The sequence below is a fragment of the Vanacampus margaritifer genome, chromosome 2 (assembly GCF_051991255.1).
Source record: "Vanacampus margaritifer isolate UIUO_Vmar chromosome 2, RoL_Vmar_1.0, whole genome shotgun sequence".
NCBI classification, from domain to species: domain Eukaryota; kingdom Metazoa; phylum Chordata; class Actinopteri; order Syngnathiformes; family Syngnathidae; genus Vanacampus; species Vanacampus margaritifer.
In genome coordinates, this window is record NC_135433.1 from 22,960,266 (window position 1) to 22,984,040 (window position 23,775).

Sequence of the window (23,775 nt, forward strand, 5' to 3'; positions counted from 1 at the left end):
AATGGTGTTGGCCCACTAGCTTCAAGAGTCCACTCCTAGTCTGTGTATGTGTGCTGCGAGCGCTGCATTTGGGAGTGCCAACTCCAAAATATTTAACAGACTGGAGAGGCAAAAGGCAGCGAGTGAATATTACTGACATGTAAACAAATCGGTTGGCAAACTGATTTAGGCGCATTACTGCCACCTGGTTTGAAGTGCGGATACTGCAATTAAGTTCCGTATTCGTCGTCTGAGTGTATGCACCGTACCGTGACAACCGAACCGAGATGGTTCGGGACGAATCCAAAAATCGTTACAGCCCTAGTAACGAGTTACATTTACTTGAGGAACTTTTTGAAAAAAAATGTACTCCTAAGAGTAGTTTTACCACACAATACGTTTTACTTTTACTTGAATAGATGTGTGAAGAAGTAACGCTACTCTTACGCCGCTATATTGGGCTACACTAGAGTCGTTACCCGTCGCCAGGCTTGGGGAGTAACAAAATAAGCAAAGTGCGCATTATGTTTGTGCATGCGTAAAAATCAAGTTTAAAAAAAAATCGCTACCAAACAAAGCTGTCATTTGAATGGCGGGGAATGGAGTGCTGAAAGAGTAACGGCACACCTTAAAGCTGGCAAGCATTGTTTAAACGACTTTCAGCCTTAAGTGACAAAACAACAGGTGCCATTTTAAACAGTCCTAATGGAGTTTATAGGTAAAAAAACACCATTGCAAATCTCGAGAAGACGGAAATGCACGCTTGTAAACCTCCGTTCACTCTTCCCAATTTCCAGACAGAAAAGAAAAATCCAAACGGACGTAAAAGAGGCTAAAATGGAAAATTTCTTGAACACATTTATTTTGTCAATATCCTGAAAGCGAGGGAGCAGACGAAAGCGTCACGAAGGTGGCTAGCGGACGTACGTGTAACGAAACTAATGGAGTGACGGTCATTTAAGAACTTGCTTCTCACCCCAATTGACCCCTTCAGTGAAGAAAGATCCTACTCGTCTCCTGATCGCGTCCCCGTTCTGTGTCCTCGATTCAACTCCCGGTAAAGTGCACACATTTACCGATATCGGCTGACATGTAGTAATTTTTCACAGCGTCTCTCTCTTCCTCCTTTGTCAATAAGACTGGTAGATTTTGGATCGATGCAGCATATGCAAGGGCAGCCAGTTGGTCTTTCCGTTTCTGTCTGTTGCCTAACGCAGTCCTCGTTGTAAAAGGCAATCCACGGCGACTACAAAAACGCTTAATTAAATCATCGACTTTCATGCAGGTGAAATCGCAAGTCTCCATTGCTTTCCATTACTCTTGACTACTGTTTGGTCGCCGGGTAACGGCCCCCTGCCCACAATGCATTGCGCGGTCCGAGATGCGCACTTTGCTTATACATGTAGTAACGTTATGTAATCAGAATACAATTTTTTTTTTAACTGTATTCCATTACAGTAGTACAGGAAAAAAAACAGGTACATGGTACATTTATAAAGAAGGAGGATTATTTTGTGGGATTACAATTTTCTACAATGATAGGGAGAGAGCGAGAGGCCGCTGTTGCGCTTGTTTTGATGTTGTGTCTTCCACACCCGTACACAGCCCTTTTAATAAGCTTCACGGGCAAAAGGAGGAAGTGGCGACCGGTATTCACTGTTTAGAAACTTGCTGAAGGACCGATTTATCTTTAACAAAAAAGATGTTTGATCTGAGAGCCCTGCGGCTTGCTACGCTGAGCTTCTTGCTAACCATAGGCATAATTTGAGTTACCTTCCAAACAAATCTCCCTCCCACCAATTCACTATTTAAACGCCATACACAATATACACGGCTAAACTCGTGACTGGGAGAAAAGTTTTGCAGTTGATATCACGCATGGTCATGCTCATATCATTAGTGCATGCATGTGTGTGGGTGAATGAGCTACCATGGAAAATGTTGCTTTCAAAAGCATCAATTTCCCTTTTCTCCCCATTCCACATTACAGCATCAATAGCTTTGTTAGCAAGCAAAGCTTTACTTTACTTCAATGTCTGTCCGTCCGTCCGTCCGTGAGGTGTGGTTGCTTTCAGTGACAGTTTGAAACAGTATATGGCCTTCAATCAATTAACCAACCCTATTATCTATTCATACGTTTTAATGTGTGTCAATTATACAAGGATTTTTGCTATTAGTAGGCTGCCTGGGTCCCTATCACCCGCAAATAGCAGGGTAACTGTATAGAAATATATATTGTGGTGATATTTATTTTTATTTTGTCTTCATAAGCATACTTGGTATTGGAGTAATCCAAAGTAATCAAATTACATTACTTTAATATCATGGTATTCCATGGTATGTAGTGGCGGCCGTGGCTCAGGGTGTAGAGACGGTCGTTTAGTAACCAGTAGGTCGGCTGTTCGATCCCCGCTCTCCCCGAGTCATGCGCCGTTGCGTCCTTGGGCAAGGCACTTCACACACATTGCCTACAATGCTACTCACACTGGTGTATCGAAGGTGCGAATGTTTGGTGGTGGTCGGAGGGCCCGTAGGCGCACACTGGCAGCCACGCTTCTCTCAGCCTGCCCCAGGGCAGCTGTGGCTACTTAAGTAGCCACCACAGTGTGAATATAAGTAGCCACCACAGTGTGAATGTGTGAGTGGATGAATAATGGATCCATTCTATTGTAAAGTGTCTTTGAGTGTCTAGGAAAGCACTATATAAATCCAATGCAATATTATTATTATTATTATTATTATTACTTGAATTAACTACACTTTTTGGCAGGTAACTGGTAACTGTAACGGAATACATTTAAAAAGTAACCCTACCAACCCTGCCCGCCGCCCCATTCATACATTAGATTTACCGTATTTTTACGTAAGCGCGCCGCTTGACTGACAGTGTGGGTGCATTTCCGCGGACACTAGTAATGTGACGTTTTTTGTGACGGTCTTTTGAACAGCTCTTCAATGTGAGAGCCGTTCAATTTTACTCTACTCTACTCTACCCACCTCTGGTTGCGCCACCCGGGATCATTTCACCGCTGCCGTTCATGTTGGTGTTTGCAGAGTCAACACGTAGTCGCAGTCATGCCGTTTACTCGTGTGATGGGTTTTGTTCAATCAACGCTCGTGTGATGGGGTGCACCAAGAGGTCAAAAGTGGCATTGGCAAATCGGAAAACGTTCATCAATTAATGATTGTTCATTTTACCTTAGATACGGTCAAGAAATTGACGTAGACAAGGAATAAAAGTACTGTAATTAATTCCCCATGAACAATCCATAAATGACACCCTCCTAAAAAGTTTACAATTGCTTCTATATGCCACTGGGTGGTGCTAAAACACAATTTCTCTATTAGACAGGCCTTTGGCCCACTTTGTGGCAGCTTATGGCATTTTCAGGTATGGCACAAAAGTAACAAACAGGTTTTCAACGAATAACGGGGAGGGTTAACTCTTTGACTGCCAGACGTTTTCAGAAAAGGGATGCCGTCAGTGCCAGCCGATTTAAGCATTTTGACTTATCTTTCAAGGTCCACAGAAAATTTTGTGTCTGGACTATGGAAACACACATACTACCAAATAAAAGATTGGACTCTCATCTTTCATCAGAAAAAAAGTTTGTTTCTACCTTATTCCGTTTTTCAGTAATCAACAATAGAAAATGGTTAGTTTCACCCAAATGCTCTGTTTTGAAACAAAAAACGGAAAAATCAAGCTTTTTGTGAAACGATATTATTTCATGCACTCTAGTGAATTTGAGACCTTTTTTTTTCCATGAATGATGCCACAAACACCTAAACAGTGCTTTACTTCTGTAAAACACTACCACCAACAATGAAAACGTGTTTTTGATAGCAAAATACGTTTATGTTGGCAAACTATTTACAAATGTGTGCAACCGTGGTACAATTTACAATTGTGTGGATGTTTCAAATACAGTTTTTCTTTTTGTAACACTCCCCTGCGTGCAAGGCGACGCAGCAGGATTTGCACAACAGATTAGTTTAGTACAACAGATTGCAGACGCTACACTTTTTTGCTGGCTTTTTTTTCTGGGGAATAGCAAGTATATACTGCAGTGTGTGTTTGGCCATGTTGCCATCAAGTCTACTCTCAGGATCATGATACCGGTGACGTTACGGTGGTGTTACGTCTGGCTTCCTCATGTCCTTCAGTTCCTATACCGGGTGGTTGATCCATCTTATCCGGTGGCATCGTAGTCCATAACCAGTGTCTTCTCCGTGATCAGACTGTACCCACTCCTCCGATGAATATGCATTGGACCCGGGGTACTCTTCATCGTCCGATTGAACGTCCGCCTGTGCAGAAGTGCTCGGTTGTGCTTCGCGTTTTCCGGCGTTAGCATCGCTAGCCGGTGAGGCTTTATGACGTGATCATAGCCGCCGCGTCAACGCTTCCAACTTCGGCGTCAACCTCGGAGTCACCATCATCATCATCGTCGTCATCAATGTGCTCTTTAGCATTGGTCGATGCTTTTCGTCTTTGAAAAAAATGCTCAAGCGTGAGCTGCTTGCAACCGGTCGCCATTATGGCTTCCTCAGCCATTGTCCCCTCAACACTCTAGCTCCGCCTCACGTCTTCTACTGACGCCTACCCATTCTTGTTCAAAGAGAGTCATCGCTGCCATCTAGGGGCCAAAAATAGGCATTATACTAACTAGATCTGCTTGATACTTTCAGCACAACTGGCCAAGGCTTTCCTCCACCTGTTTCCCCCCAAACAAAAAAAAAAACTTGGTGAACGTCTTTTAACGTCTTTGGCGCTCCTCCGTAGGATTTTACTAAACGTTATTTAACGTTTTTGGCAGTCAAAGAGTAAAAAAAAAAGGAATAATAATTCATAAGGTATCATCATCATTTCTCATTTAAGTGTCATGTGCATAATCTGTTGAGGCACTTCCCAATTTGCCTCTGTCGTGATATTATCACTGGACGTAGAGAATCAACACAGACGGGGGGGGGACCTAATATTAGCAAGTGCAATATTTGTATTGATATTGTGACAGTAAATTAAATGAATTTTAACAGTATATGACAACAGCTAGTTAGATTCTAAAAATAATAGGACAATTAACTCATTCACTGCCATTGACGGCTATAGACGTCAAAAATTTATTTGGACTATTTCTATTAGTTTCGCTTTTCTTTCACTTTTGTTAACAAGAGTATGAAAACCTAGAAAAAATGTATTGTACATTTAGAACAGATATAAAATTTGTGATTAATTGGGAGTTAACTAGTGAAGTCATGTGATTAATTGCAATAAAAAAAAATAGCCCCCCCCCCCCATGCCCCTAATTTAAAAAAAAAAAAAGATTATTAAAAATTAGGGGCGTCAGACGATTACAATTTTTAATTGTAATTAATCGCATGACTTCAATAGTTAACTTGCGATTAATCATAATTTTTATATCTGTTCTAAATGTACAATAAAACAATTCTAGGTTTTCATACTCTTGTTAACAAAAGTGGAAAAAAATAAAACTAACTAGAAATAGTTTCAATTAATTTTTGACGTCTTTAACCGTCAATAGCAGTGAATGAGTTAATAACCTGCACATTAAATTACCTAGTTCAAATGTTCAAAAGTAAAGCAGAATGACTAACTAGTCTGTAATACATATATAAAATTTTATATTAATTTATTGAATCACACTTTTCGGTTTAACAATCAAAAAGACACTACAAACACATTAAGTTTAATGGGCTGTATTAAAATATACAGTATGTATTTCTTTAATTAAATAAATAAATATAGAGCAACTAAGTCGCCCTCCCAACCCCCGATGAACCCCTAACCCCTCCTTCCCCTTCATACCCACCCAGACCATGTATGCTTGGAAGGGAGAAAGGCGGTTATTTTTGGCGTGGTGGGGGACACTCGGTAAGTTGTGGACACTGAGGAAGTTGAATGGGTGACGAGGGAAGGAAAGGGCGGTGCTCTCTGGCTGGCCCTGATCAGACGGACGCATCTGTGCTAAAGTATGAGCTCATCATTCAGGCAATCGTGGGTTGGTTGGGAAAAAAAGATATATTTTGATTGTTTATCTTGAGAGTGTTGACTGATGTTATCAGTAGGCGTGTGTGGGAGGAAAAAGTCGACCTAGTTGGGTGACACGCGACCCTGGGAGGGCCTGATAGATAGATGATGACCCCTAACACACATGGAGGCCAACTTCTTCCTCCTTCACACACTTCTGTTTCCAGCGTTATCTTTTTCATTAAAATGTTGAAGAAATCTAAGCATAGTCTGGCATTAGAAACAGAAACAGCGTTTTATCGATCGCCGAGTCTCCCCTGCTTCTCCACCAATGCACTTTGTATCGCCATCTCATCAGTCGTATGAAGTCGCTGTGAAAATGTTAAACAGCTCATTATGTGCTACGGTCAAGTGGACCGAGGTTGCCGGCGCAAAGACTGTCGATACAGAAGCCCCCGCGCGCACTTGTGTGCGGCACGTTCAATAAACTTCAATGCAGACGAAGAAGACAGGTTTTATGGGAGATGTCGGTGCGGCGGCTTTTGTTGTTGTTTTTTTCTGTGCGTCCCGGAGCATTTTCGCTGTGCTTCTTTTTACTCCAAAGAGTGTTGATGATGAAAGAAGAGACGCTCTGCGCTTCAAGGTGCCGGGAAACTCTTTTGAATTCCTAGCCAAAAAAATGCTGTGAAATCTCTGAGTTCCCTTGTTAGTCAGGCGGGCGAATTCCGTAAAAAAATAAAAGATGGACCTATTTAGCTCTTAAATGCACATTTTCACTGCAATACAGTAATCCTCTGTACATTCACGTCTCAATAATGACTCTTTTTGTGGTTATCACCTTCATCTGGCAGAATCATCGCATCTCCCTAATTACTATTCAAGAAAGAAAGAACAAAAGCTGTCTTGCTTAAGTTACCAAATGCAGACGCTCCCCAACTTACAAACGAGTTACGTTCCGAGTGATCGTTCGTAAGGTAAATTCGTTCGTAAGTTCCTTCAGTGCTATATTTTGTATTATAATTTATGTTTAAAGCCTATATAAGTATATTGAAGGTTTATATAAGTATGTTTAAGGCTTGTACAAGTAACCTGCATTGGTTTGTACTGACAAAAAACTTTTAATAAAATGGAGAGGATACGTTCAGTACTGTATGTTAGAGAGAGAGCGAGAGACACTTAATGGAAGAACACTTAGGAAGAAGTTGAGGGTCGAGGAGAAGAAGATGAGGGTTGATGAGTATCTTCCTTGGAGGATTTACTAGAAACTGGCCGAAAGAAGCGATCTAACGACGATTGCACAGTTTTCTTCTTTTTTCATCATAAATGATGCGGTAGCACTGTATGGCATCATTCAATTGATTTGCAACCTTTGTGCAACGTTCAATATTTGGGTCTTGATGCTCGAAGAGTGCGATGGCTTTATCTATGAGCGAAAACACTCGGAAAAAGGCGCGCAATACAAAATCTAACTTACAGCATCTCTTTCCGGACATTTTCCGACACACGCGCAGACATGTTCGTATGTACCGTTGTTCGTAACTCGAATGTTCGTAAGTAGGGGAGCGTCTGTACTGCAATATTGTTGAAGTTGTAATTATCCTTTACATTTCTGACATTACTGTACAGCAAAATCATGTTCAATAACTAATTTAATACAGTAAAGAAATGGCTAATTTATTACACTGTTATCGATTAAAATGTTAGGACACGTCACCAGTACAGTACCATGTCAAAATCTGCGCTCATGCGGCACCCCTGCTCTCTTGAGGTGACATAACACAAAGTAAAAAAAAAAAAAGGCGAGTTTTATCAAAATTCAAGTTTCCAAGAGAGTTATTAGATTTGTTATCAGGCTAATTTCAACACTTTAAAGTGGTTAATAATGCCTGGAAATAACAGACGGTATCAGGTAAAACCAATAGTATTGATTTGTGTAAATATATCAAATTAACTATATTTAATCCTAAAGCGTTGCTCTGCCTGTCAGCAACAATATTCACAACGGTCCCTGAATTTGATTGTATGTATGTATATATTTTAATAGCAAATGAATTTCAAATCAGAAGTCATAGAAATTTTGGGCAAGCAAATTTATAATTAATGTTAAAAAGGATTTGGTGGAAAGAAATGTAATTGTAATATTTGTTAAAGATGAAGAGAAAATGCACTTGCCTGCCAAAAATGCAAAAAAGATTGGGTAGGCTCACTTTATCTGCTTGAGAGGGTGCTATGATTCGTGTCGAGCTGGATCTTGCCCCTTGTCAGATTTCATTAGACACTCTTGCCCTTGATCGTCATTAAAAGCAAAGCACTAACACGTTTTCAACTTCACAATTTCGCCGATTTTCCATCGATTTACGTGTCTCTACAAAAGACCAGCGGGAGTCGTCGACGTGTAGCAGCTTCCCTTCTCTGTTGGCGACCTTTCGCACGACGAGACATCCAAGCCGGCATGTAACCCGAAGCGACTTCTTTATAATAGCAGCTTGTGTCTCTGGCCAGGCTTTTTCCTCGCTACTAATTGTCTTGGGTTACTTCACTGACCTTAAGAATGCTCGGAGGACGCTTGTGTTTTTCTTGAAAAGAGGATTATTATTGAACTGTTAACTTTTTTGTAAAAGTGCGAGAGTAGACAAGGTTGTAACAAAAAAGAAAGTGGGGGGAAAAAAAGGAAAGGTCGTCTGCGGGGCTGCGATAATTTTAATAGAGCCTTTTTTCATGCAACCTCGCTCGCTACTGCTGTTAAATGTGCCCACCATGGCATATTTTTTACTTTTTTCTGCACTATGTGAGTCATAGCCAAAGTAGAAAAAGTTATTTTATACAGCAGATGGATACAATCTGTGGGGGGGAATGAATGTTGAAAGATTTTCAACTTGTCGGCGTATTTCAAAACGTCCCGCCACAACCCAGTGTGACTGCTTGAATGGCGAGCCGAGATGTGAACCAGATTCAAAGCTTTTAATTTGATTGTAACGTGTCGAGCAAGAGCGGAAGCAGGTCAGGCCGCTCCCGGGAGGAAAATTTATTTGTCATCCCGCCGACGCGGCTCGCCGGTTTTGTGGTCGTCATTTGGCAAAGGGCTATTGTTCGTGTTCATTCCGTATCCTTGAGATCACGATGCTCTCCAGTCTGGATGCACCTCCACAGTGGAGAGCCATTTCATTTATTGGATCAGTTTTTGTGGTGGAAAAAAATGAGACCAAGATATATACTATAAGTCATTTCAATTTTTTTCACCATTAATGTGACCAATATCCAACTCAATTGTTTTTTTGTTTTTTTTTCCATCTTTAAGAGGGCTAATAAAATAAGACCCACATAATGTGGTTGCACAAGTGTGCACGCCCTCATATAACTTGGGAACTCACGCCCCAGTTATCATGCAAATTTGACAACTCTGAGTCATCCATGTTAACTCATTTACTGCCATTGACGGCTATAGACGTCAAAAATTCATTTGAATTATTTTTATTAGTTTAACATTTTCCCCACTTTTGTTAACAAGAGTTTGAAAACTTTTTTTTTTATTGTATTAGAACAGATATGAAAAAAAATATTAATCGTGACTTAACTAGTGAAGTCATGCGATTAATTACGATTAAAAATGGTAATCGCCTGACGCCCCTAATTTTTAATAATGTTTTCTTTAAAAAAAGATTATTAAAAATTGGAAAAAAATAATTACAATTATTTTTTTTATTGATTTAATAAAAGAAAATATTATTAAAAATTAGGGGTGTCAGGTGATTAAATCGTAATTAATCGCATGACTTCACTAGTTAACTCAACATTAATCACTAATTTTATATCTGTTCTGAATGTACAAAGACATTTTTTTTCACTAGTTAACTCACAATTAATCACAAATTTTATATCTGTTTTAAATGTTCAAAGACATTTTTTTTACTAGGTTTTCATACTCTTGTTAACAAAAGTGGAAAAACATGTTAAACTAATAGAATTAGTTAAAATTCAGTCGCTCTGGATCTTCACCCAGCCGAGCTGCTCGTGTTCTGGACTCAACATTGTTGTGGTAATTAAGTAAATTAGCTCCATGTTATGTAACCATATGTAAAAAGTGCAGAATTGATTCCTTGCAGGCATGTTTTCAAAAATTGGCATTGCAAAATGATTTACTTGTTTAATTTCATGCTTGATGGTACAGAGAGTTTGTACACAAGAAATAAAAAGTACCTTTTTCTAAATATGTGCTCCCTAATCAGTCAGACTTTGAACAAAATCGGCAAAATATCATCCCTCACTGAAAATAACTGACTGTCTGACTCCTGGAGGGCTACATCAACATGACTGACCTTTTTTTGGGGTCTTGCCGTGAACTTGGCACATGCTATTTTTAGAGCAAAACAAAATACAGCAGGTTGTCTTGCATCCTTAAAGTCACAGCAAACATTTTTACAGAAAATCTACAAAGGAGTGTTTTATACTGTAGGAGGATCACGTTAAAGCCATGCATCAATATATATAGAACATTTTTTGCAAAAATGGTGTAACACTTAATTAAAAACACTCATCAAATATAAATATGACATTTTGAGAAACAACATACTCAGAGGAATTAAAGTTTTAATCTGAAAAAAAAAAACATTTTACATGAAAATATTCATCTTCCCAGTAAAAGTTGCAAATGTAAAAGTTTTTGAAAAATGTGACGATGCTCATATTTAGAGAAAAGGACACATTTTGGAGAAGAAAAAAATTATTCTGCGAGGCAATTATTAAAATTTGAAGAGGAAAGATTGTTGTAAAAAAAATAGAGCTTTCTTTCCTTAGGAAAGTACAGTATTCCAATATTCAGAGAGAACAAATATTTGGATGAATTATTTATTTTATTTGATGTTTTACAAGAAAAGCGCTAAACACATTTATGTGATGACAATCCCCCAAAATTTTAAAGATGAAATTGCAATATTACTGTTGTCTGTGTGGAAATTTTAACATCGATTCACTCATAAAAAAACTTTTTGTTAACAAAATGCATTTTTTCCAGTTTACATTATATAAAACTCGATTGGATGCTTTCATTCATTTACAAAATTGTGTAGAACTCCAATCAGCTGAAACATTAATGAAACAAAACAACTGATCTGTCATATGGTGGACTTTTATACTGGCTGATCACAAAGATTATGCACAAACGGTATAACGGATACGCAAACTGCAAGAGAATTGTTTATAAAAAGAGGTCAGGTTATACAATTTGGAGGTGAGAGAGTCTTAGTTTCTACTAATTACAGTGAATTACTTTCCTTACAAACGCCTACTAATTATTTGTGACAGGCTGCGCTAGTCCTCCTCACAGTGGTGCTGATGCGTTATTGTGTGTGCACCTTCTCCCACGCAGTTCGTGGAGACCATCAGCAGTAAGCAGACCGAGCTGGACTCCTTCATCGCCGAGGGATACAAGACCGCCTTGTCCGAAGAGCGTCGGAGGTACTGCTTCCTGGTGGACCGCCAGTGTGCCGTGGCCAAAAACAGCAGCGCCTACCATGGCAAGGTAGCCGCTCAACATGTGTCTATTGTTACTTGAATTATTGCTTGCTTTGCACTATTAAGGCTTAGGTGGAGGTAAAGGAAGAGTCAATTTATGTCTCCTTATTCTACAAGGCCCAATGGACTATTTTTTGGGCACCACTTGGTGTAGAAATAGATCAATAAAAGGAGGAAAGAATACCCGAAGTTTAGCTTAAAACAAGCTAACAAAGTGCAATGGGTCTGCACAAGCTAACCGTTAGCTCATTAAATGTAGCCTGCCATCACTAGTTAGAATGTATTGTAATGCTGCCACAATGGTCAAGGATATACGCAGTCCCCGGTGCGCTTTGACTCACTTTGTAAAACAAGCGTTAATAAAATAAACACACACAGTTAGCCAGTTAACTGCCAGCCGCTAACCTGAGCAAACAGCCACCTCTAGTTTCATTGGCTGACACACACGTCCCTCTTTACGATAAGATACTACAGCAGAATGGAAGGATGACGACCCCAAGTGGACACTAATAATAATTGAACTGAACTTGCAGCATTAATAGAAAAAAACGGTAGAATAATCTATTCTAAAAATACTCAATAACTGCATCCCTGCAGTTACTCATTTGCTCCCAAAAACATATAAATATGTTCTATTTTTAATATTACCATGCTCTCAAAGATGTATTTATACGTTTTTTTTGTTTGTTTTTTTATGCTAGAGCATACACAAGGCTTTAATGCAGCCTCTGAACTTAAGAGAATGTTTGCAGTAAAGGTAGTTATTACAAATACGGCCAGCAGGTGGAAGCAGCGTATATGAGATCAACCAGGGCCATGTTGCAAAAAGGCCCTTTTCCCCAGTGTTTTAAACACATTTGTGAATAATGATGAAACTTAGCTATATTCTAATGCTAATTGCTGCAAAACGATAACAGATAACAAATATACTTTTTTTCCCCCGATGAAAGAAGAGACTCTAATCTTTCTATTGGACCTTAGTTCCATGTTTTTATAGCAATAGAATCAGTCAAAATACTGTAAAACAACCGAGAGCGAAGGGGATTGCTTCAGTGAAAATGGCTGGGAGTGAATGAGTTAATGTACCACATAGGCTTTAATTATTATATTCTTTAATTTTTGAATGTTGAAAATGTGAAAACTAAGTTCATAACTGGTAATATTACGACAGTCTTCATGAATGAGAAAGCCAGAATACCAACTTGTGTGGTCACAGATTTGTCTTCATATTCTAGATTCTCACAAACCGCCCAAGTGTGGGGGGGAATGACCGCTGTAAACTATAGCGACATCCAAAACAATAAACCGCTCAGTCTTAACGGTAATAACGAATGATGAAGACGAAGTGAGCAGATGCGCTTTGATTGAGTCAGTTTACTTCTCGTTTCCCCCTGACACTTTTGGAATAAGCATAATAAACAAAAAAGCAAAGCACGAAGAGTCCATCCTCTGTGTATTTAGCAACCCACCTGCTCAAAGCACATCAAGGAAACGTCTAATTAAAAGTCACGTTAGCTTTAAGTGCTCATATGGGCCTCTTCATTTAAAAAGCCATTATGACTGTCAACAATGGCGGCTGTGATTGTCTGATGTCGTAAATCCACCATTGCACCTTGGAGCATTGGGCCCAAATGCCGAATGGACGTTGGCAGCATGGATACAAATCAAAGCTGGAGTTGATTTTCAAAAATGTATCCGATTCCCCCCCATCAATGATGACATTTGAATTAAGGAACCTCTTTAATGTAGACATCTGTCTCCCCCGAGATTGCTGCTGGGTGTGAAGTGTCGTGCAGGAAGATGCCACTAGACCAACATTGTGTGTGATTGCGCTGCATCAACAGTCTAGTCATTAATCGGGAGGTGGGCGTGTGCGTGGGACAGCCTGAAAGAAAGCAAACCTCCCCAAGGGTGCCCAGTGTCTTTTTATACGTTTGCAATGACAGAGGAAGGAGGACAAATTAACACAAGGAGGGAGCTGTAATAAAGCATGAAAAAAAAAAAAGAATGTTCTGCAAAGATGCGTGCCTGTGAGTTGCTAGCGTGGGCTGCTCGGGTGCCTGTTGGCCCACGCGGGCTGTTTTTATAAGCGTACAAAGGGTCAAGGATGCACGGCGAGGAGAAACCTTTGTGGACTAAGTGTTTATTTCAGTGACTGCAGTCTTTACCAGGGTTTTCCTTTTTGTCACGCGGCAGCCGTGTGCAAAAAGCTCGCTATATTTTTCAGCTACAGGTTGTCTGTTTGGATTCAGTCTCTCAATAATTTCAATTCCGCTCAATTTAACCTAGGGCTGCTTAACTTTTGGCTTTGACTCCATCACTCCTGAGACTCTCGCTGAGGATAAGCGGTTCAGATATGTCGATTCCTAAAAAAACGGCCTCTGCTTTGATGGTGTTTCAGACAGTGTTGTCCGCCTGCTGGACTCTGGCTGTTTAAGTGGCTTCAGCTCTCATCTTAGGCCCTGTCCCAATACTCGCACTTCCACCCTTGTGCCAGTTTGTAGGGTGTCCCAGTTCTTTGAAGTGTACTGTCACCTAGCTATGCTCCGCCCCCTTTGTGCCCTTCTTCTACACTTTGGCGGAGCTGGATGCGTATTACCCACATTTCATTGCGGAGTTGATCAAAATAGTGGAAAAATGGCGGCATTCGATGGTAATTCCTGGGCCTTTGCCCAAAAATTTATATTCAAGTGCAAGTATCAAAGTATTATTTGTTTGATCATTTGTATAGTTTAATTTTAATCAAAGTTTAACATCACCTACATATGTTGACCTAGTGCGGTTGCTTTACTTGACGACCTTGTGCGCATGCGCCGCAGATCAGGCAAGGGCCGCAAATGAAGGTTTGGCAAATCCAGGTGTGGATCCATAGCTGCCGTCGACTGGGCTTTTTACTTTTGTACTACTTTACTGCAGTTTTGGTATGATTTTTAAGCAGCAAAATTGCCAAAACAACAAACGCTGCCGCAATGTTTGATGACTCATTCGAACACAGTGGTGCAAGTTTGCGACATCTCACGCACTGTCTCAATTCTACAATTTTCTCACGCTTATAACCTGCGCTCTCCAACACTTCGTGCACCTCTAATAAGTGAACACTTGATTGAAGAGCGTAGGGTGTAGTGTGGGTATTGAGACTGAGCCTTAGTTGATCAAGTCAAGGGTGGAGAAGTTAAAATTCATTTGGTCATGTGTGAACACACAGTAATCAAACTCGGGTACAGAGCCGGACCAACTGTAGGCGTTCTTGCCCTTGTTCCAAACAGACTGAGCGCTGAGGAACTGTGAAATCTTAAACCGCTTTCACTAGAAAATGTTCCAATCAGATTGGACATGGAAAGCAACCAAAGAAAAGGGGATACTAAAAAAGTTTGCAAATCCATCAACTGATGCAGAGACATCCTTATACGCTATGGACAAAGGTTTTGGGATCAACGTCTTTCCTTGAGTCAATCGATCTCAACTCTTTAGTAGACCATTCATCTATCTTCTACATCTTATCCTGTTCTGGGTGCCAGTAAATTCCAGAGGACATTTAGAGACCGACAACTCAATCACAAGGAAGATACGGTCGATTCACCGTTACACAATGTATGTTTTTGGACTGCAGGAGCAACCAAGGCAAGCATGGGGAGGAGACGTTATGCAGATTTATTCCCAGAATCCAAAATAGTTAACCCTTGCCATTATAATTTACCACTTCCTCATCCTTTCAGGGTAAAGACCTTCTGACCCAGAAGATCCCAGTGTGGCAACAGGCCTGTTCAGACCCCAACAAGCTCCCCGAGAGGGCCGTGCTCCTGGCCCAGCAGATGGGCTCAGCCAGCATGAGCGGCGCGAGCCCCCTGCACACTTCCAAATCCAACCTGGTCATCTCTGACCCCATCCCCGGAGCCCAGCCCCTTCCTGTGCCCCCTGAGCTGGCTGTGTTCATGAGCAGTGGCCTTGGGCACCAGGCGGTGAGTTCACACAACCCTCAAGTCATACTGGGTCCGGGGTTCTTCGTATTCTCATGTGTCACGTTGCTCGCTTTGTTTGTTCAATGCAGAGGCTGATGGGCCCCGAAGGGATGTCCATGGTCAACGGGACAACGGGGGTCCATGGTGAGGAATACTGGACAGATGGAGGGACCCTATCCCAAGTCAGACCTGCGTCTCCGCAAACCCAGGCGCAGGTGCAGTCCCAGGCTCCGCCTCAGAGACAGGTCAGCGACGTCTACTCCAATACCCTCCCTGTCCGCAGGCCAGGCCCCGCCAAGAACAAGAACCCCGTGGGTAAGATTTCATACACCACTGTCTGACTATAGTAAAGACTAGACTGGCTATAGTAAACTATATGTCATCTTTCTGAACCCTTGAGACCAGCAGGGTAGCATGAACCAACCACTAGGACTTGCTTTGGGGATTAGCCCATTCTTACTGCTTTTGACTAAAATCACTTACAGGCCAAAACATCAGGGGGGTTTAGAGGGTGTCAAGTTAGCAACATCTTTGCAGATTACGGGAATGTCATCATCTCTACCACTCAAAATGTTATTGAGATCACCTCTGCGCACTCTCTGCTCAGGTGAGACACGGACCCTCCCCAGGTCCAGCTCCATGGCAGCAGGCCTGGAGAAGAACGGGCGCTCCCGCGTACAGGCCATCTTCTCGCACGCCGCCGGCGATAACGGCACCCTGCTCAGCTTCTCCGAGGGTGACGTCATCACCCTGCTGGTGCCCGAGGCCCGTGACGGCTGGCACTATGGCGAGAATGAGAAGAACAAAATGTAAAACGGATGCGTTCGGCACCATTCCAGGCATGTTTGTGTCGCGTTAATAACAATGATTGTTTTAATCAGGCGTGGCTGGTTCCCGTTCTCCTACACACGAGTGCTGCCCGAGACCGACAGCGAGAAGCTGAAAGTGAAGTAAGCAGTGGCGACTCGGATGGTCCAGCAGATGGAGATAGTTTCCTTTTTTTCCTCATTTTGTGTTTTATATTAATTACAGAGCAGTGACTCCTTTACGAAAATGCATTTAAATAAACCTGTCATCATCCAAGCAGTGTTGTTGTTGTTGGTGTATTTTCCCTTGTGGGGGTCTGCAGCCTCTTTCACACAGTTTTTGCCTGTGACTTGAACAAATTAGTTAGGCAGCGTCCTGGCTTTCAGCTATCTCTTTTCACAAAGCAAATTCTCAGCTCCACTTTATCTTCTTGAATTCTGTGTTCCACACAATCAACACAAAACAAAGACCAAAGCAGAAAAAAAAGGTGGAAAATTCCAGGCTTTAGTAGGCAGTGTGAAAGAGGCTCCTGTCACATCACATCCCTGTCCTGGCTTTCCGCTATTACCTTTCACATAGCCGCTGCTCTGCCTTTGAAACTAGTGTACCTCCCACGCTGTCAAATTCGCATATCGACTTAGCCCTCCCAGTTGTGTGTCGATGTTGTTGACGAATAACATGGACTGAAGGGGAAAGGGTGGAATATTCAAGACTGTTCCTCTACTTGCAACATTTAAAGGGTTTTAATATGTGTGGCTAGCAATTTGGTCATTGATCTATGGGGCAGTTGCAGTTCCGCTTGTGAACTCTGCCTAGCAACAAGCAGCCAGGAAAAGTAATCCACACTTTTTGTGGGGGTTGGAGCTTGTCAATCGGGCAGGAAAAGTGGGGAGACAAACTCCACCACCGCCGTGGTTTCTGTCCAGAGTGTAACGTAGTTTATTTATTTATTTTTTTGTATACGTGTCAATACATCTGTCTGCCCACACACTCACACACCCCACCCCCTCATGACAAGTCATTTTAGTGTGATGCCCCTGCTTGTAAGTCAAGCTACGACTTAATTTAAAAACAAAAGGTGAAGATTCACAAAAAAATGTGACAAAATCTGTCTGGGGTTTAGTAAAGTGGGAGACAAACGACTAAAAAAGTAAAAGAGTGCAGCCATTGTCCTGTCCTGTAGGTGGTGCCCTACCATTGCTTGCATTTCAAATGCCACTTTAGCCCACTCATTAATGGTGACCCATCCTCTGAGGTTTTTCTCCTCCTGTCTGGCCAGCCTGCATCATGGCAAGAGTAGCAGCACGGGCAACCTTTTGGAGAGCGACCAATCCCTGCCCACGCCCGACTACGGCCTGACTGCCCGACTGTTGGCGCAGAGTCTGGCGCAGACCCGCCCCAGGCCCTACAGCATGGCAGGCTTTGGCACTCAGGTAAGTGACAAGTCGGCACTAGCAGTCAGTGAAAGGATCTGGCAATGCTTTGTTGCAGTGAAGGCTTTCTTGCTGTGTGCTGACACCTGGTGGCAAGTTAACATCAGATTTGTGTGTGTGTGTGTCTTTCAGCCTGCTATTGAAGATTATGATGGCCGCTTTGCCACAAGGTAAGTCTTTTTCAGCCTGCGACGTGACTAACCAATTTTTAAAATAAAATGATCTCCCGTTTTTGGAAGGTTTAATTAAATGAGAAGATGACAAACGGGATTCTTTTTCAAATGACATTGTCATCATATAAAACATTTCATTTAAATATAGCTTTCTTTGTTTAATTTAGTCTAATATTTAATTCGATTCCAATGTGACACCTGACTTGTTTATTCCACATTGGTTAAAAAAAAAGTTGTAAAAATATTGCTTGTTTAGCTTTTTTTCATGGTAACTGAAACGATTTCATTTGTGAACTTGAAAGCGATAGTAAAAAAAAAAAAAACATAGCAAAACTGATAAGTATGAAGGGAATAATTATTTTGCATGTGCTTGTATGAATTTCTTAAATTCTTGTATTTAAATATATGTAATTTAATAACATACATTTACAAGTTGTTGTTTTTTTAAATTCTTTACAATATGTTCTATACATCCACACTAGTCTAAATACGGCATTCTGTTTATTATTGTGTTTGTGGAATATGAATTAAACAGCAAAAGCCACCTATTTTAATTCATCTCGGCCATTTTGCCACGTGCAGTCGACTGAAAGTAAAATCACAGTTGCTCAGGTTACAACCAATCATGGCTCACCTGTGACCTGCTTTCTGGGTTTGGCCGCATCTTTACTTGAGCCCTGAGCAACTGTGATGTCATTTTCAGTCGTGCAAAATGGCCACTCCCTGAGATTGATCAAAATGAGTCGATTTTGCTGCTTAACTCATGTTCCACAAACGCAATATTAAACAAAACACCGTGTTTAGACTAGTGGGACTGCATAGAACATATTATCGATTATTATTATGGATATTTCTCGAAAAACATTTGGGGTTGACTTCCCTTTTCATAAATGTATAAACGAGTAGACTCAATATATTTAAGAATGTGGTTCTCTAAAATAAACTACCAAATTACAAAAGATGAGATGCTATTCATAGATAATTTGATTTTGAATAGTAATTATCGTTTTTAATAATTTAATTAAATATAACAATAATAATAATATTTGATAAATTTATTCAACTATTTAACCCCATTCCACTAGCATAAAATAAAGGTCTTTATTTGAACAGAGTTTTGAAATGCCCATTTATTTATTTATTCTTATATTTTTTTACTCTTCACTGTCCTTTTCTCTTGCATTTTTCACTTTCTTAGTTGTAGCTTTTAAAATAGCGCTCGCACAGAAATAACGCTGTTCTATGACTGTCCAGTCAGTCAGCGTGTATGTTGTACGTGTTTGGGGAGAAGCCTTATGAGTGTCGTCGAGCTTCACCCATCGCTGCTCGTCAGTCTGGACTGCTGTCATTGTTTTCGCCATCCCTGTTAAAAAATAGTAATAATCAAAAGCTAATTTACGCTAAGCTAGCATCCCTTGCAGCTGAGATGACTTCATGATTTTCTCATTGGAAAACAAAACTTTGTGATGAGGAAATGTGAAGTCCAGTCATGGCGCTATTTGGAGTTGTAGATGGCAAACTTGTCCTCAACAGCGCCCTGCCTTCTCGTGTGTCCTGTCCTGTGCGTCTCTGTCCATTTCTCTCTCTGAGTGTGTCCGACCTGGCAAGCTTCCTTCTCTCTTTGTTCCACAGTGACAGCCCTGATGGCAAATTGATTTCGACTGTGTGACAACACACATTGTGACAGACGCAGACAGCTGCGGATAGCACAGGGGCCTCGCCCCCTCCCTCCCCTCCTTCCCACCCCCCTCCTTCCCTCCCCCCTGTCTTTCTCCTCTCCCGCCTCCACACACACTCCTTCACCGAGTGGACGAGGCCGGTCTCATCCCTCCTTTCTGTCCTCTCTTCCTCCCTCGCGTCCGTCCTGGGTGCTGCTGCTGCCTCTCTGCTGCTCTGCTGCTGGCTGCCTGGCGGTGTGGCTGTCGGGACAGTAGCGGTTGGTGGGTGGAGGATTGCGTTGAGAGCCGGGGCGGGGCCTACCTGCTCGGCGTGCAGCGATACGGACTCTGAGCAATGGCAGTCGCGTGCGGAGAGACTGCCCTTGCTCGCCTGCTTTGTCTTTTCCCCCCCACCATGCATGTACACGCGGTTGTGTCTTTCTTTCTTTTTTGTGGCGCTAAAAGAGGAGGACAACATGTTCGTGTACCGTACAAGTGCCAAAAGACTGCGGGGGGGGGGGGGCTTCGTGGCCGTCTTAATGGTCTTTAATTTGAGCTGGAAAAGCACACATGGGTCAAGTCAAGGCTGTGCAGGGTATATCTGATTGGTCGTGTTTACACTTAATTTATTTTACAGTGAAAAGAGTGAACGTGCAAGGTTTTTCCCCTCATGTTAAAAAAAACAACAACAATATTACCAACATTGTACAGTGGTGCCAAAAGCCAAGGTACAACCCATTGTTCAGTCTTCTTTTTCTTTTTTTTTCTTTAATTTTTGCGAACAAAAAAAACCTAAACAACCAGCAGTTTGGCAAAGCAACAGACCAAAAAAAAGCTTTGAGCTGTTTATTGCCACTCCATCGCAATGCAAAACAAAGAGAATCACATGATCACATGTACTTAAAACAACCATACAATTAATTCAGCTAGCTTAGTCCTAACACATAATAGGAAATGCCATAAGAAGGCTAATAAATAGCATCTATGTGACGATGTTATAACGAGTTAAGCAGCAACACAATGTAGATTAAATTGAAGCAAAAAAAAAAGAAAGAGTGAAATTTGATGTATTTACATCATAAAGTCCAATGTGAAAGAGTACTATTTTCCTAATTTTAACAAAAAACACATTACAAACATTTTTGTTGAGGTATTTTTGAGTGTGGCTGGAATGGATTAATGGAATTTCCATTGATTCGAGTGGAGAAAGATGATCTGAGATACAAGTGAATTACAAACATGGTCAAGGAACGAAATAAACTTGTATCTCAAAGCACTGCTTTGAATGGCTAATAGAAAAGTAGCAGTAACAGTGACATATTTTTTCTTTCTTTTTTTTTCTTTTTTTTTTTACTTTTTGGGGGGCAGAAGTTTTGATATGATTTATCAGAAAAATTTAACATTAACATTGGAAAATGTGGTGGTGCTGGTTGTTGTTTTTTTTAATTAATTAAGTATTATTTTGGAAAGATGGTTATTTAAGAGGGGTGCGTTCACTTTATATATCCGCTGTATTTCCTGTTTTGGGTGGTTCGGCAGGCGTGTCCAATGCCTTACACACTGTTTGGCCCCCGAAACATGCATTTTTCTGTGCAGGCGAGCTTGAAGAATCTAGCGCGTATCTATCTTCTCGATATCTATATATGACTTGTTTCTGTCCGTCCACCGAATTGCACTGTATTCTTCTTTTGATGACCGCTGCAATGAATTTCTTTGGAGTAGCCCGCCACTCATTGAATTTGGTCTTCTTTGTGCAAATGTTCCGCCTTGGATAACCGCTGTGAGTTTGAGGAGGATGAGCAGCCATGTTTTCTATTGATTTCCTTTGCAGCTCGCTCTCAGTGTTTTTTCTGATTGTACTTCCCGGAGTGGCTCTGTACTTTCTTTCTTCCTTTCCTCTCAAACAATTGCTGTCCTTGTACAAAAAGACTGATTAGTTGTTTTATTTTATGCATGCCGTGGAGGGATATCAGATAATGTGATTTCAGAAAAACAGACCCTGAATGTATGGTGACTTTTTACTAAAGGTATTCTAAATAAAACATATCTCTATATATTAATAAATCGTCATGTGTGGCGGCAAATCTGTTCTTTGCGTACTTTCCTAAGCTCCATTTGGAACAGGTTTCGTTCTTAAGTGTTTTCTGTTGACCGCCACCTATCCCGGCATGCGTCTGTGACCTTTGACCCTGCTCCTTACGGATTCCTCAGCATACCTGTGTTGCCGTTTGTGTGTGTGTGTGTGTGTGTGTGTGTGATGTACGGTATGACTGCTGCCTGCTTATTGACTTTTCAAGCATTTGGTTTATGCTTTTATGTTTTGTGTGATGAAACACACACGCAATTTCCAAACACTTGACAATAACTGTCACTACTCACAGCATGTGACGCATGATTTGTTGTACCTCTTTTGTTCCCCCACCCCGTTTAGTTGGACTGTTACAGTGCAACCTCAGGTGGAACGCAATTCATTGGTAAAAACGATTTGTTCCAGGGTCAAACTGTAGCTGTCATTAAAAAAAAAAAAAAAAAAAAACTACCTAAGTCATTCACTGCCATAAATCTATATTAAAAAATAAAAAAAAAGGTTATTAAAAATCAGGGGTGACAGGCGATTAACATTTTTAATTGTAATTAATCGCATGACTTCACTAGTTAACTCACAATTAATCACAAATTTTATATCTGTTCTAAATGTCCAATTAAAAAAAATCTAGGTTTTCATACTCTTAACAAAAGAAGAAAAAAATGTTAAACTAATAGAAATAGTTGAAATTAATTGTTGACGTTTATAGCCGTCAATGGCAGTGAATGAGTTAAAAGGGAGTTTGCAATAATAATTTTTTAAAAATAAATATTTTTGTCATATTTGTTAAAACAGTCATTATGTATTGATGGTCTTACACAAGAAATAAGATATGTGACACAATCAAGTCATCTCTGGCTCCATCTTGTGCCTCTAGTACGATACACAAGAAGCTCATCTCAGCACAACTTTATTTATAGAACGCTTAATAATACAGTAGACCCCCGAAAATATGTGTAAATTTGACACCCTTTAAAATGCACTGGAGGCAAAAAACAAACAAAAAAAATTGTATTTAAAAAATATATATTTAGAAAAACATTTAAAATTGTTGGGGACAAAATCGACCCCCCACCACCCGTTTTTTTTTTTTACGAGATTGAAAACAAATTTGAGGGGGGTGCAATCTGTGAATATGCAAATTTGCAGATGCCAAAGAAAACTCTTGCAGTGGCTCTTCTGTCTTGAGACAACATTTTCATAGTCCTGATGTGGGCCGCCTGCAATTCCATCAGCAGCCTGTTGGTGGTATCAAGGTCTAGCCAGAGCCATATATAGCATGTGTCCAAATTCACAAGGCTGGGTCCTCCGAAGGCCGAATTTGTCGGCTGCGTGACGTCACTCCCGGCGCGACTCGACAGGACGCACGGACTTATGAATGGATTGTCAATGCTGCTTGTCGATAGCGCATTGACCCACACTCCATTCATGTGTAAGTCTGTGCGTGTTTTCGAGTCGCACCGGGAGTGACGTCATGCAGCCGACAAACTCGGCCTTCGGAGGACCCAGCCTTGTGAATTTGGACACAGGCATAGCTGTGATTGGTCAACTGCTGCTCACATGACAAACGGACGCCATCTTGTTACCCTGCTGAAACCGAGTTAGTCAAACTCTTTATATATACGGTTTTGGGTCTAGCAAGTTGTCATCAGATTCCCCAGAAGGGAGGAAGAAGGGCCGTATGATAGTGTGTACAGTAAATAAAAGTGTCTTCATGGCTCAAATCGGACCCAGGAACAACTTATTTGCCATATTTCCTGTTAAGAAAAAATGTACCCATTTGAACAAAAAATCTAATAAAATCCACCATTGATGTTGCACTGTATTGCTATCATTGTCATGATTTAGTTGTTATGTTCATCTGGCAGCAGACTAACAAGCAGTGTGGTCACTAAACATGACCCAATGCATGAATGAACCATTCAAACGCCAAGGTTGTCTTATCCTTCCAGTTTGCATCCTGAGTTGTCCCGCTTCTGAGGGAACAGGACCTCCGTAAGTCCAATGCCTCCGCCAGCCTTCACTTTTTTTTTTTTTCAAATTAAACTTCCTGCTTCCCTCCATGGCTGACAGGCTATACAGTAGGGGTGCTGCAAGATTTTGGCAAAGCAACATTTGCTTCTATCGCATTTTTCAGTTGTTTTGTGCTTAACCCTGCATGCTTGTCTATTTTATTT

The 23,775-nt window shown here is 41.0% G+C and overlaps 1 protein-coding gene across 6 annotated transcripts in view; it reads left to right on the forward strand.

The window, feature by feature from the left end:
• LOC144042902 (BAR/IMD domain-containing adapter protein 2-like) overlaps window positions 1-23,775 on the forward strand; it is an 81,419-nt gene that overhangs the window by 55,195 nt on the left and 2,449 nt on the right. For 2 of the 6 annotated variants that reach the window (XM_077555976.1, XM_077555975.1), the window contains 8 exons: window positions 11,337-11,489; window positions 15,199-15,441; window positions 15,531-15,756; window positions 16,049-16,250; window positions 16,323-16,391; window positions 17,528-17,681; window positions 17,814-17,851; window positions 19,786-22,895. In XM_077555976.1, the coding sequence (XP_077412102.1) occupies window positions 11,337-11,489; window positions 15,199-15,441; window positions 15,531-15,756; window positions 16,049-16,250; window positions 16,323-16,391; window positions 17,528-17,681; window positions 17,814-17,851; window positions 19,786-19,864 (1,164 nt within the window). In that variant the 3' untranslated portion in view covers window positions 19,865-22,895. Of the gene's footprint in view, window positions 1-11,336; window positions 11,490-15,198; window positions 15,442-15,530; window positions 15,757-16,048; window positions 16,251-16,322; window positions 16,392-17,527; window positions 17,682-17,813; window positions 17,852-19,486; window positions 19,754-19,785; window positions 22,896-23,550; window positions 23,594-23,775 lie in introns of those variants that run through there. The other 4 variants (XM_077555981.1, XM_077555977.1, XM_077555979.1 and 1 more) reach the window with 4 other exon arrangements.